This window comes from Balaenoptera borealis, assembly GCF_965194805.1.
Source record: "Balaenoptera borealis genome assembly, chromosome: 3".
Lineage (NCBI taxonomy): Eukaryota > Metazoa > Chordata > Mammalia > Artiodactyla > Balaenopteridae > Balaenoptera > Balaenoptera borealis.
In genome coordinates, this window is record NC_138866.1 from 26,975,457 (window position 1) to 26,989,344 (window position 13,888).

The 13,888-nt window shown below is 54.8% G+C and overlaps 1 protein-coding gene and 1 long non-coding RNA gene across 5 annotated transcripts in view; one reads left to right on the plus strand and one right to left on the minus strand.

The window, feature by feature from the left end:
- LOC309626636 overlaps positions 1-4,873 on the plus strand; it is a 1,318,538-nt gene extending 1,313,665 nt beyond the window's left edge. Inside the window, exon 3 of the long non-coding RNA XR_014243340.1 lies at positions 1,447-4,873. This is a non-coding gene — a long non-coding RNA (uncharacterized lncRNA). The remainder of the gene's footprint in view (positions 1-1,446) is intronic.
- The window catches only part of JDP2 (Jun dimerization protein 2), a 46,048-nt gene that overhangs the window by 9,668 nt on the left and 22,492 nt on the right, over positions 1-13,888 (minus strand). For 3 of the 4 annotated variants that reach the window (XM_082387576.1, XM_082387578.1, XM_082387579.1), the window contains exon 3: positions 4,881-4,985. The exons of the other annotated variant lie outside the window; for it this stretch is intronic. In XM_082387576.1, the coding sequence (XP_082243702.1) occupies positions 4,881-4,985 (105 nt within the window). The remainder of the gene's footprint in view (positions 1-4,880; positions 4,986-13,888) is intronic. 4 annotated transcript variants of the gene reach the window in all.

The following is a 13,888-nucleotide window of genomic DNA, read 5'->3' on the forward strand; positions in this document are numbered from 1 at the left end:
CCACATGCCGCGGAGCAACTAAGCCCGTGCGCCACAACTACTGAGCCTGTGCTCTAGAGCCCGCGAGCCACAACTACTGAGCCCACGTGCCACAACTACTGAAGCCCGCACGCCTAGAGCCTGTGCTCCACAACAAGAGAAGCCACCGCAATGAGAAGCCCGTGCACAGCAATGAAGAGTAGCCACCACTCGCCGCAACTAGAGAAAGCCTGCGCGCAGCAACGAGGACCCAATGCAGCCTAAAATAAAAATTAATTAATTAATTAATTAAAAAACAAAAAACCCCCACAGGGTAAGAGGCTGGCCATCCTTCTGTGTGCCCTTGGACTAGTCACTCCCCTTCTCCGGACCTCATTTCCCCCCTTAAAATATAATGATTGGCCCAGGGGACTTTAAGCATTAAGATTCTCTGACTCTATTATTTTTAAAAGTTACCCTAATGCACTTAAAATAGGGCTCCACTTCCCAACTCTTTCTGTTAAAAAAAAAAAAAAGCCTGGTGCAGACTTCTGAGCCCAAAAGCCCTGTCTGAGTTAAAATCTTGACTCTGCCACTGGCCAGCTACACTGCTGTGAACAAGATTCCCAAGTCCCTGAGCCTGGGCACCTGAATAGAGTGCTGGGCCACAGAGGAAGCTCTGGGTTCCGGTCCTGACTCGGCCACTGTGTGACGCTGAGCAACTTTCATCCCTCTGAACCTCAGATGCCAGTCAGTGGAATGGGGCTGCCTTGCCCCCTCCAGAGTCCCTGTGACCATCAGGGAGAGAGTGGCTATGAAGAGCAAGGAATGCTGTGAGGGTGTGAGACTGTCACTGATGCCCACACCCAGGGAGCTGTGCCAGGCACAGCGGGGTTACAGAGGCCAGCTGTACAGCCGTGGGGAGCCAAGGGGCCGCTGCTCCCAAATGCAGGCAGCAGAGGGGGCCTGGGGCCTGCAGGGCGTGGATCTGACCCACACAAAGGCCTGCTTCCTTCAGGGCTTTGGCTGGTCCTGGCAGCTGAACTCTGAGAGGCTACAGGAATCTCCCAGGGTGGCTCTGAGTGTCCAGGGGTCAAGGATGGGAGGGTAACTTTTTACATTATACATATATGTGTGTATGCGTATGTATATATATGTGTGTGTGTGTGCACATACACATACATATACCTTTGTACCTCCGAGCCTTGACGTGTTAAAAATAAATTACAGAAATGCAAATCAAAACTACAATGAGGTATCACCTCACACCAGTCAGAATGGCCATCATCAAAAAAGCTACAAACAATAAATGCTGGAGAGGGTGTGGAGAAAAGGGAACCCTCTTGCACTGTTGGTGGGAATGTAAATTGATGCACCCACTATGGAGGACAGTATGGAGGTTCCTTAAAAAACTAAAAATAGAACTACCATACGACCCAGCAATCCCACTACTGGGCATATACCCTGAGAAAACCATAATTCAAAAAGAGTCATGTACCGCAATGTTCATTACAGCTCTATTTACAATAGCAAGGACATGGAAGCAACCTGAGTGTCCATCGACAGATGAATGGATAAAGAAGATGTGGCACATATATACAATGGAATATTACTCAGCCATAAAAAGAAACGAAATTGAGTGATTTGTAGTGAGGTGGATGGACCTAGAGTCTGTCATACAGAGTGAAGTAAGTCAGAAGGAGAAAAACAAATACAGTATGCTAACACATATATATGGAATCTAAAAAAAAAAAAAGGTTCTGAAGAACCTAGGGGCAGGACAGGAATAAAGACGCAGACGCAGAGAATGGACTTGAGGACACGGGTAGGGGGAAGGGGCAAGCTGGGACAAAGTGAGAGAGTGGCATGGACTTATATACACCACCAAACGTAAAATAGATAGCTAGTGGGAAGCAGCCGCATGGCACAGGGAGATCAGCTCCATGCTTTGTGTCCACCTAGACGGGTGGGATAGGGAGGGTGGGAGGGAGACGCAAGAGGGAGGGGATATGGGGATATATGTATATGTATAGCTGTTTCACTTTGTTGTACAGCAGAAACTAACACAACATTGGAAAGCAGTTATACTCCAATAAAGATGTTAAATAAATAAATAAATTACAAGAGAATCCCCCATGTCTTCGGGTACTGACTGTGCACACAGCCATCTGCCTTCATGCCCTAAACCTCACACCAGGACTCTGCTTCCAAGGCCAGAGGGGAGGAGGGGGGCGTGGGGACTTGAGCCCCGACAGACTTGCCGAAACCTCCCTCCTCGAGGCCTCCACTTCTCTTGGTCCACAGCTGCCTGCTCCTCTCACCAGGACAGCACCACCGCCACATGACCGGTCTTCCCACTCTACTCTCAGCTCCCCATTCCGTGCCCCACGCTGCAGCCACAGCGACAGGGTGTATCTCTCTCCTTCCGAAACCCTCCCATGGCTCTCCATGACCAACACACTTCATCATCCTAACAGGGACACGTGAGAGAGTGAAAGAATGTGCCATTAATAATCAGGCCAGGCCAACAGGCACAAACCGGGATTGCCCCAGACAACCCAGCACAGGGATTACCCGACAGGTGAAGGCTCTGGGGCCCTATTCTCTCCATGGACTGTACACTCCAGCTACACTGGTATTCTTTTCACTCCCTTCACCACATCCTTAAACAACACCTCTTGCCTCTGGCCTTTGCTTTGGCTGTTCGTGGTGACTGACCCCTCCAGCCCTGTCCTTCCACGCGTTGGCCCCTGCTCCTGTCTTATGTCTCAATCAGCAGTCTTTCCGCAGCCTAGACTCAGACAGGGCCCCTCCGTCTGTGCTCACAGCCCGCCGCGCTTGCCCAACCTAACGCTCAGCACATATCCCATCCCTGTTTCCTGCCTGCCACCCCACTGCAGCCATGGCCTGCGGACCCACTGTGTGGCGGGCACTCACTCAGCGCTAAGGATGGACAGACGGGTCAGCGAACGCATGGGTGAGTCCCGGCTCCACCGCACACTAGCAGTGTGACCTCAGGCAAGTAACCTGACTCTCTGCGCTACGGGTCCGTGTCTAAAATGGGGATCATCAATGTCTAGCTCAGTGGAATGTTATAAGATTAAACGAGATACGGGAAATGCCTGGCACACAGTAGGTGCTCAGCCAGTGTTACTGGAATGTGCGGAGCAGCTAGCCCCGCTCACTTGGCGCTGACCATTCGCTGCACTAGTGTGTTACTGGTGTGCGTTCACTCGGCCCTTCTTGTCTGCTGGCTGGCTGACAGGCCTTTGAAGGCGGGGATGGGATGGGAGACTTCTCTGTTCCCTGCTATGTCTCGCCCAACTCCACAGGCACTCAGGGCTGGAAATGAGGGGTGTGACACTCCATCTATCTTAAAGGCCTATGTGAGACCCAGGTCTTAGAAATTTCTTGAAAACTTTCCGCCTGGTGTTGGTCCACCATCTCTTCCCAAGGGGCTCTCAGCTCCAGGAGTCTAACTCCGCCTCCACTGACCTTTCCCCTGTCCTAGACGCTCACAGCCGGAGGGGTACACACAGCCCCACGGTGTTGGCACCCATGATCTCAGATTTGCTCTCTACTTGTTGCAAGCATGAGAAGAGACCCACAGATCCCCAGTCTCAGAGAAAACCCGGGCCAGCCCGGCCTTGTCTCTCCAGCTCCCACAGGAGGGACCACGACTGGTCCCTTCCTGTGTGCCCCCAGCGTACCTAGCACAGGGCTGGGCACTCAGTACATGCTTAACACGACTTGTCCACAAGTCAATGAACGAGCAAAAGAATGAAGGAACGAAGGAATGAACAAACCCACGAATGAATGAATGAGAGCCAGCAGGGCAGAGTGCTGAGGATGGTTGCTTTGAAGTTAGCCTCAGGCCGCATCTCAGTTCTACCGCTTAGTTGCTGAGGGACCTGGGCAAGTTACTTAACTCCCCGTGCTTTCCTTAGTGTCCCCAGCTGCAGACAGAGAATAATGCAGGCCCCTACCTCATACAGTTATTATGCCAATAAAATGAGATAATATGTACACTGCGCTTTGCACAGGGCCCCGCTTTACAAATGTTAGCAACTAGTGTTAACGGTTGCACGCTGTAGAAGGGAGCCTGACCTGTGATGTTATTATTCTATGGTGTTACTATTGTTATTTAGAAATCAACAAGGGATTGGGGGTGGGGAGGCTGGAGACCACCGGCTTGGACTAATTAGCTTTCTGGTCATGTCCCTTCACAGCCATCTACCGTTTTTGAGGAGCAGGGAAGGCCTAAGGGGCAGGAGAAGGAGCAAACGCCTATTTGGCACATTCCAAATGAAAGGGCAGGGATGTGCTCCGAGGGCCACGAGGCAAGGCGGCCCTCCACTGGCCTTGGCACGCAGAGCCAACCTCTGGTCCCAGAGGCAACAGCCAAGAGCTCAGGGGTCAGCTTCAGTGGGGCTGAGGCCAGGCAGATGGGAGGCAGAGCCAGAAGAGCCTCCTCCATGTGAGGGAGGAGCTTTTCTCTGCCCCATCGCTACGCCCACTGCCCACATGCAGGGAGCTCTCACTGACTTCATCTGCACCCGCGCCAGACGACTCTGGTAGCCCTCAGCGCACCAGCATGGGTAGTGCCAGTTCTAGGCCCTCTGGGCCCATCAGCTCCGAGGGTCTAACCTCAGTTAGAGGCGGGGAACTTGGCTCCTCCCACCTTCTCTGGCTGTCCAGGGATCTGGGTGGGCTGGAACGGCTGCAGGCTGCCCCTGGGCGTCTTGGCTCAGGGAGGGGGCATCGGAGAGAAGGCAGGGAAGGCAGAGGGGTCGAGGCCAGTTGGGCAGATGCCAGCAAGTACACATTGATTCTGCAGGCATTCGATGGCCTCTCCCGGTCCATAAGCACACTAGCCACTAAAGGACAAGGCCGGGGTCCCCCCTGGCCACTGCCCTGCTCACCCGCTGCAGAAATTCCGTCCGTTCCTTCTTCTTGTTCCGGCATCGGGCGGCCGCGACTTTGTTCTTCTCCCGACGCCTTTTCCTTCGCTCTTCTTCCTCGTCTAGCTGTGAGGGCAAAGAGCCACGGATGAGACACTGAGGCAGGCCTGGCGTACAGCCTCCCTCCTCACGCTCAGACCGGCAGACGGACAACTTAACCCACATCTCGCCGTCAGTGAGCCGCACTGCCAGCCCGCTGGCCTCTCGGCGGGTGGGATGGCAGCGTTTCCCAGCCGGCCCGAGGATGCTCTCGGAGTAGGTGGGTATCCCTGGGAGAAGTCAGTGCCCCAGGAGGGCAGGGCCACCTGGGTTCTGCCAGAGTTCAGGAGGCCCAGAGCCTGGCGCTCTCCTCACACAGAGGTGACACCCCATGGGCGGTGGCGGTCTGTTCTCTTGCCCGGCCCAAGCCCTCTGGGCACTATTTTCCAGGTCAGTGGCTCCCCGGCACTTCCTTTCAAAACACCTTGGGCATGAGTGTTGATTTCACCTTCTGCCCCCACCCACTGTCACCTCCCTGAGGTATTCTGTCCTCCCCCTCGGTCCTTCCTCAGGTCTATCTCCTGGTGATGGAAAAACCTCCCCAGCCCCCTCACCTGGGTTCATCCTTCTCTCTGCCTCTGCATGTTCTTCCCCCAGGACACCCACTTGCATCCCAGGATCCCATGGGCTCCTTAAAGTGCCCTGCTCGGGACATAGGCAGAGGGGCCTTCGGAGTCTCCAGGCTTGCTTCTCCCCGAGACACACTAGGAAATTTACCATGCTTGAAACAGGGCCCATGGAATGGGAAGGAGAAGGCTCACTGCCCACCAACACGGACTTTCAAAGCCGCAGTTATTGTTGTTTCATTAATAATAACAAGAGCTGCCATTTGTTGCCTACTTTGCTAAATGCTTTAAACACAGGTCATGTAATCCTTACAAAGTCTGATGAGGAAGGTACTATGACTGCCCCATCTCACAGATGGTGAGACTGAGGCTCAACAGCTCAGTTTGCCCAAGGCCCTACAGCAAGGAAACGGTAGAGTCAGGCTTCCAACTCAAGATTTCTCTGACTTCAGCCTTCCTGCTCTTGACCACAGCCCCAGCCCATTAGGATCACTTTGACGTGATGCCTCTCACTGTCCATTACCCACCAGGAGACCCTGGAGGATACACAGGACCAGCCGGGCTGGGAACGGCCTAGAGTCCGAGGCCACTGGAGAAATGTTGCGTTGCCAACTCTCTCACTTCTGGAGCCAGTTGCGGGTGCTTCTGGCAGCCTGAGGCCTGGAACAAGGTCTCAGCCGAAAGGGCTTCAGGCCAGGAAAATAAACAGCCTCTCTGCCTGCACTCCCGGCATGCTCTAGGAGCTCGAGACCGAGGGTCTGGGCTGGAGACCAGCACCCACGGCCCTCAGCACAGGCCCTGGCAGGGCAGCCCCTTCTCCTTCACCACCTTGGAGCTTCTCCCTGACCCACTCCCACCCTGCCTAGGAGGCTGGCTGGAGAGGCGCCTTGTCAACACGGCCGCACCCAAGCACCTCCCAGCCCCTTGGCCTCCTTTGAAACAGAACCAGAAGTGACAGCTCCTCTGGCTGACCCGCATCTGGGGAAACAGAAACCCGGACAAAGTTGATTTCACCCAACCTCTACCTCACCCCCAACAAGGCCAAGGTAACCGTGACGACAGGCAGAGGGAAGGAACTGGAGGAAGTGGCTGGCAGTGCAATCTCCCCTCGGCCAAGAGGGTTTGCCCACAAACTGCCAAGGTGATGTGTGCAACCTGGGCCCTGCCAGGCTCACGGGGTTCTGGGGTTCTGGCAGAGCCGCCGTTTCCTAGGAGACACAACCTCTGTCCTCCAAGACCTACCTCCCCACCCCACCCCTGCGCAGGGCCCCATCCTACATAAAGCTGGAAGCCAACGGAAGCTGCGCTAGCAGCAGATGCAAAGAGGCTCAGTGCTGGAAGTTTAAGAGATCAACTGGGCCAGGATGACACCCAGATGGGGGGCTGCTCCACCCTCCCTCTGCAGCCGCATCAATTCCCTCCTGCCATTACTCTCGACTCCAAACGTCTCACCCTTCTCCAAGCCAGCCAGGCCCTCCTGAGATGACCTTCCTTTCCTATTTGTAAACTCTTACAACCCTCAAGAGCAAATGCCACCTCCTCCAGGAAGTCTCCTTTGACTCCCCAGATAGAATTAACTGCTTTTTCTATGCTGCTACAGCACTTTGAGTTCCCCGCTGTAAGAGTCTCTATCACACCCCACGGTAATTCTCTGCTTATGTAGTAGCTGCCTTCCCTGCTAATCTGGAGAATGGGGGACCTGGGTATCCCCAGCACCTGGAATAACATGGCACTGAGTAGGGGCACAGCAAATGTTAGTCAAATGAATGAATGGAATAAAAGATTCAAGAGAAACATGCCACAGGTTTGGATACTATAATTATAAAAGTGATTTATTGCCTACATTTGCATCTGCATAACCTTTTCTCCAGTGCTTATAAGGAACTGTCTCTACCAGGGATGGCCTCTTCTCTCTGTCTGCAGGAGGCCAGCAAACCTTGGGGATTGGGTGCTGCCTTCCCCAGACGCATATTGGCCAAAGATGGAGTCAAGATTCAGGGTGCAGGGACTTCCCTGGTGGCGCAGTGGTTAAGAACCCACCTGCTGATGCAGGGGACACGGGTTCGAGCCCTGGTCCGGGAAGATCCCACATGCCGCGGAGCAACTAAGCCCATGCGCCACAACTACTGAGCTTGTGCTCTAGGGCCCGTGAGCCACAACTACTGAGCCCGTGTGCCACAATTACTGAAGCCCACGCACCTAGAGCCCGTGCTCCGCAACAAAGAGAAGCCACTGCGATGAGAAGCCCGCGCACCACAATGAAGAGTAGCCCCCGCTTGCCACAACTAGAGAAAGCCCGCGTGCAGCAACGAAGACCCAACGCAGCCAAATAAGAAAAAAAAAAAAAAAAAATTCAGGGTGCAGGCCACCGATGGCTGTGGTGGGTGCACAAACCCAAGCAGGCCCTGGAAGGATCCAGGCTGTGCACTTAAGCCTAAAGCCCCCAGCACCACAGCACCACCGGCTTCCAAGTCCATCCCTGGGCCTTTCCTGTACCCATGCCTTGGCTAATATCTCCCAATAAAGCAAGAAATGGCCCCAAAGCCCCATCGTCACACTTTCCCCTTTGAAACTGTGCTGCCTCTCCCCCAAATCCCCCTGCTGCTATTTAAGAGCCTCCCACAGGGCACATAGAAAACGGATGCTGAGGTCCTGCTGGAAATAAGACAGAGGTTGGGCAGTGCCCTTGGCCTTCTCCATCCCCACGGGCTCACTCTGGCTCCTTTCGCTGGGCCTGCATGGTCTGCCTCCTCTGACTGGAGCTGTTTGGAGACTGGCGCAGCCCTCCCCCAGGCCTTTGTTCATCCCCAGAGTTGAGGCTGCTGCCTTCTCCTTGATGCTCCCCGGATTCTCTGAAGCATTTGGTCCCGCGTGGGTGAGAGACAGCAGGGTGTTTTCACCACCCACAGCTCAGACATCTAAAACCGGAACCCCAAATGGGAGATATGACTTTTTCTGCAGATACAGAGGGAAGATCCAGCATGTTTGAAGAAGAGGCAGCTTGAGGCTCAAGACATTTAAAAACCATGAGATGGGGGCAGGGGTGGAGTAAGCATATCATTCCCTCTTCTCAAACTGGGTCCTGGCTCTGTTTATCCCCAATTCCCAGGAAGGCCCAAGGACAAAGCTGTCTGTGTGCTGGCAGTGAGGGGGGCCCCTGCACCACCCTTCACATTGGAGGGACAGACCTGGGGATCCACGGCCAAGGGTGCCCTCCTGTTGAGCAGTCCCTCGTCAGAGAGCCTGTTCCCAAGCCCCTGCTGAGGGCCAGCACGACCCCAGCCCCTGGCCCAGCTGACTGGACGAGGTGTGAGCGGCTGACCCAAGCTGGGCTGTATTCACCAACTAGAAATTTGAAACTGAACTGCTGGACTGGGAGGCATACAGGCTAGACAACCAATTTCAACCCAGAGAAGCAGAAATATCAGGCTGCTGATGTGTGGAGGTGAGCAGAGATCAGGCGGCAAGAGAGAAACAAACGCTCAGCTATAGGAGGGAGTAGGACAAAGAGAGGGAACGGGTGACAGAGAGAGAAGCAGGGCCTGGATAGGGTGTGGTGAGCAAGGTGCCCAGGGCACACATTTCAGGAGGCGCTCACTCTGGGGCTTGTGCCAGGGCAGGGTCAGCACCCGAGGGTGGGTGCCTCCTTAAATGCCGTGCCCTGGGCATCTGGCTTGCCTCACCCTGTCTAGATCCCGAGAGATGGAGGGAGCTCCAGAGAGAGAAAGGTAAAGACAGAGACAGAGAGGAGAGACAGAGGAACGGAGAGACAGAGGAACAGGGAGACAAAGGTGGGTGGAGAGAGACAGAGGGAATGAGGCAGTGCCACAGAGAGAGAAACACAGGGACATAGCCACAGAGAGAGAAACACAGGGACATGGCCACAGGCCGATGGTACAGACAGAGGGACAGACAGAAACTCTCTTGGTCTTCCTGATTCCACCCCTGGAGAGGCCTGACTATGCTTCGTCTCCGTGGGGTCCATGATGGGTACACCTGAATCTACCCTGGAAATTCCTCCTTTGGCCTGAAGGGAGCTGGAGAAGGTTTCTGCCTCTTGCCACTGAAAGATGCCTGGGACACCAGGGTCCCACCCTTGTGAAGTCAGGTGATGCAGAAGGTGATCCCCAGTAATCCGGGGGAGAAGGCCTACCCAGGAGCAATGCTTCTAGAACAGCTGGGAAAGTGGCAGAGCCTGGATGCAGAAGAGCCCTTGAACAAACAGAGGTGAGTCACCTCAGCAGGTAGAAAATCCCGGGTATCAGGGGTCCCAGGGGGTTAAATGGTCTCAGTAAACCAGTCAGGACAGGCCTATTATCTTCCTCACTTTCACAGATGAGGAAACTAAAGATATCAAGGCTGTCCAGAAGGTCAGTGACAGCTTTGAATCCAGGCCTTTTGGCCCCAGGGCCTGAGTGTCTTCTGCTCTTGGAAGGGCAGATGGCCTAGGTAACAAGTCCCCCACCCTTTCAGCTCCAGCCTGATGATGGGACCGTAAAGCAGCAGCAGAAGCGTCTGACTCTGAGGACGATGACCGTTTTGTTTTTTCCTACCTGGGTATTTTTAAATAAAAAATATTTTTTGCACAGTTAACATTAAATGTGTAGCGCTGAAAGCAGGAGGGGGGCCTCCCCTCACCCTGGTCATGTTTCTCAGGCCCCGTCTGCCAGCCACGTGGCTCTCACACGGTGGCAACAGTCACCCAGATGTGATTTTGAATTCTGACATTTCATAAGCATTTCCAAATATGTATCTTGCGAGACCCACAAAAAGACAGGATGAGAAAGAGCAATGACACTTTTTAACCCCAGGCACTGCAAATACAGAAACTCTCACATGGACAAAGCAATAGAGAAAAGCGCAATAAAGCAGGTGACAAGCAGAAATAGAGAGGGGGAAAAAAACCAAATCAAACCCCCAGCACTAAGCAGAGTAGTGAAGGTCTGAGAGGCTTGTTCAGACTAAGAACTGTCTCACGGGCAGAGAGAAGCAGGTTTATCTGAGACTCAGGGCATCAGGGTCGTCAACATGAACTTTGGGGTCTAAGAGGCCTGGGTCGCCCCCAGCAGCTCTGCTGTGTGCTTCTGGGCAAGTCACTCAGCCTCTCTGAGCCTCTGTCCCTCACTTGTACAAAGAAGGCACTGAGCCCTGCTGCACAGGGTCGTCATGAGGACTAAGTCCCAGCCCAGAGCCTGGGATCTAGGAAGGGCTCTGAAAATGCCAGCTTCCCTGCCTGTCTTCCCAGGTGAGGCCAGTGCTGCCCGGGGCCTACCCAGCCTCCCGCACAGGCAGAATCTGGCATAAAAGGAGACCTGGGGGGCAGGTGCAGAGTGGAGGTGCTTCAGGGCACGCGAGCTGTCAATGGGCAGGCCTGGAGTGACTGCCCTGCTGCCCAAATCTAGCCCTGGCCACGCCCACTGGGGGCCCTCCCCCCTGCATGGAGGAGCCACATTTCAACACCAGGGACCCACGAGCACCCTGGGAAGTAAACACCCAGATACCAAACATACCAGACATTCTCCCACATAAGCACGGCTGCTCGGAGCCAGGGGCTGCGGTCCCTCCCCACCCCCTGCCTCCACCACCCTACCCTTCAGACATCAACAGTGGGCCAGTCCAGGGGCAAGACCTCGGCCAGGCCGGCCAGCCTGGGCCCACAGTCCCCTCTGCCTCCTGCCACCCCTGCAGGGAGGAATGAGGAAACGCCAGGGGCCCTTGTCCATCCAGCACCCGTGCTGACCCCCTGCAGCCCGCAGGGCCCAGGCCCTCCCCCCAGTATCTCTCCTGGGGCTGCGTCGTTGGAGATTCCACCCTCCGCTCGGTCCCATCCTCTCCAGCCAGGCCCTCTCACTCCGAACGGCCAAGGTATGGCCCTCGGCTATGAAACACCGGACAGCTTTAGTGAACAGTGGGCCAGGCTGTAAGAAAATTCAGGACAAATGGTCAGTCAAAGGGCTGGCGTTGCAAACTCAAGCCACCCCCAGGAGCCAAGCAAGTCAAGGTTAGTGAGGGAGGATGGCTGGATGAGGGTCTGGCCCCCAGAAGGGACACCCCCCACTCGCCCCAGGGCAGAGAGGGCTCAGTGTGGCCAAATCTTCCAAGTTTTCAAGTCTAGCTGAAAATGTGAGCTTGTGGGTAAAATCTCCCCATTTTTAATGCTGGCAACGAATTCCATTTTGAAAAGAACGCTGCAGGAGCCAAACAAAACACATCTGTGGGCTGCCCCGGCCGTGGGCTACTAATTTATGATCCCTGGCAAGAGACAGACCCCGGCGGGGTTGGTCACCAGACAGCCGGTTCCAGTCACCGCGCTGCCCCTTCTCTCTGACCTCGGGCCAATCAGCCCACCTCCGGTCCCGTGGCTCATCTTCAATAAACACAATGGCTCCCACTTCCCCTAACCTTCAAACATTTCTACAGGGTGGGTGCTAGGGGCCTCATTTTACAGGTGAGGAAGCAAGGTGAAGTGTCTGCCCAAGGCCACCAAGCTGGGGAAAAACAGGGATTCAGTTCCCATACATCACACTGCCTTCCAACACTGGGCCGGACCAAGAGCTCCCCAAACCCCAGCCAGCTCTGACTCCCTGGGGTTTCATTCGTGTGACCCTCAGGGGTCACGAGTGCAGCGTTGGCTTTACTGAGGGGAAAGGGAGGGCCGTGTGGGAAGGGGACTCTTGGCAACACCGAGGCCAAGATGAGGAAACCAAGGCCCAGGGGAGGGAGAGCTTGCTCCAAGGCTCACGCTGGAGGGCAGGGCCTGGGTCCTCACAGACAAGTCCAAGGGACACTGAGGGTCAGTCCCTGGGCCTCCTGGCTCCACCGACTGTGCATCGCACCCTCTTTCTGGAATTCTCTCCGCCCTGGATGCTCAACACTGACCTTGTGTGGTCTCCTACTTCTCCGACCTCTCCTTTCCTGTCTCTTGCCCGGGGCCCTCTATACATACTGCCTCCGGATCACCGTTTCCATCTGTGGTTTCAGCCACCACCTCTTCTCAAATGCCAAACAAATCTTTATTTTCAGACCAAAAGCTCCACTGCCAGCTGGACATTCAATCCAGATGTCCCTCAGCCCCTCAAAGTCTTTATCCTCAATTGGTGGCTTCATCTCTATTCTCCACCCCAGCTGGCACCACTGCCCAGTCATTCAAGGAGGCAGAAACTCAGGCCTCGCCCCTCACCTGTCCCTCTCCTTATCTCCAGTTTTGACCAGACAGGCCATCCAATTCTACATCCTAAATCTTCCTCAGATTTGCTCCCCACTCTCCATCTCCCCTGCCACTTTCCAGGCTCTCTCTCTTCTCACTGTCTCTGTCTCTGTTTCTCTCTGTCTCTCCACCTCTGTCTCCCTCTCCTGCATCACCTCCTAGGAGGCCTCCTGACCCTGCACAACCATCCTCCATCCCAGCCATTGGAGGGAACTTTCTAAAATGCAAATCTGATCCAGTTATTGGCCTTCAGGGGGCTCCTCATTACCCTCAGGATAAAGCCCAAGCTCCTAATGTACCCAGCAAGGCTCCCCGTGACTGGGCCCCACCTGCCCTGGTCTCACCTCCTATCTATCCCTACCCTACACGCCATGTTCCTGCAACCTGGAGCCTCTATTATACCTCACACTTCCCTGGCCTCATGCCTTTGCCTCTGCTGTCCCCTTGGCTTACTCTCACGCTGTACCTTCAGCTCAAGCATCACCTCCTACAGGAAGTCCTCCCTGATTCTCATCCCCTCCAAGTTGGGGAGGTGTCCCTCTGCTCTGGGCTCTCATAGAACCTTGAGTTTATCCTGGCCTCTACTGTGCTATATACGAGCCTCGGTTTCTGCCCCCACTGAACTGGGAGTTCCATGAGGGCAAAGTCCATGTCTTATTGACTTTCTGTGTGCCCAGCACCTTGTAGAGTTTATGGCCATCAGTAGCACTCAATAAATGTTTGCTTAAGGGAAGCCTGATCCACAGAGCTGGTGACCTGGACAAGAAGCCAGGACTCCTGACTCCCAGTCCAGTGCCCTTTTCAACTGCTCCCAAAGCCAGGCTGTAATCCAACACTTTCACCTATGAACAAACCCACACATCTGGACGCCGTGTTCACTCAAAGCTCCAGCCCAGCCAACCACCAGGTGAAGGCTCTGAACAAGAGCTGGCAGAGGCAATGGCTCCACCTGCCAAGACGATGCACTCAGCTCTCCCGGCTGGGGGCACGCGCAGGTGGAGAAGCGATGGCTCAGTGCGCTGGGCCTCTGCAGGAAAGCGTGGCGAGCAGCAGGGCTGGAAACTAAGCTCCATCCTGAGGTTCCGGAACTAAGAAGACCTAGAGATCCTTGATTCCTGCTGCATCCGCAGGCCTGGGAACTCTAGTTCAGGGAAGGA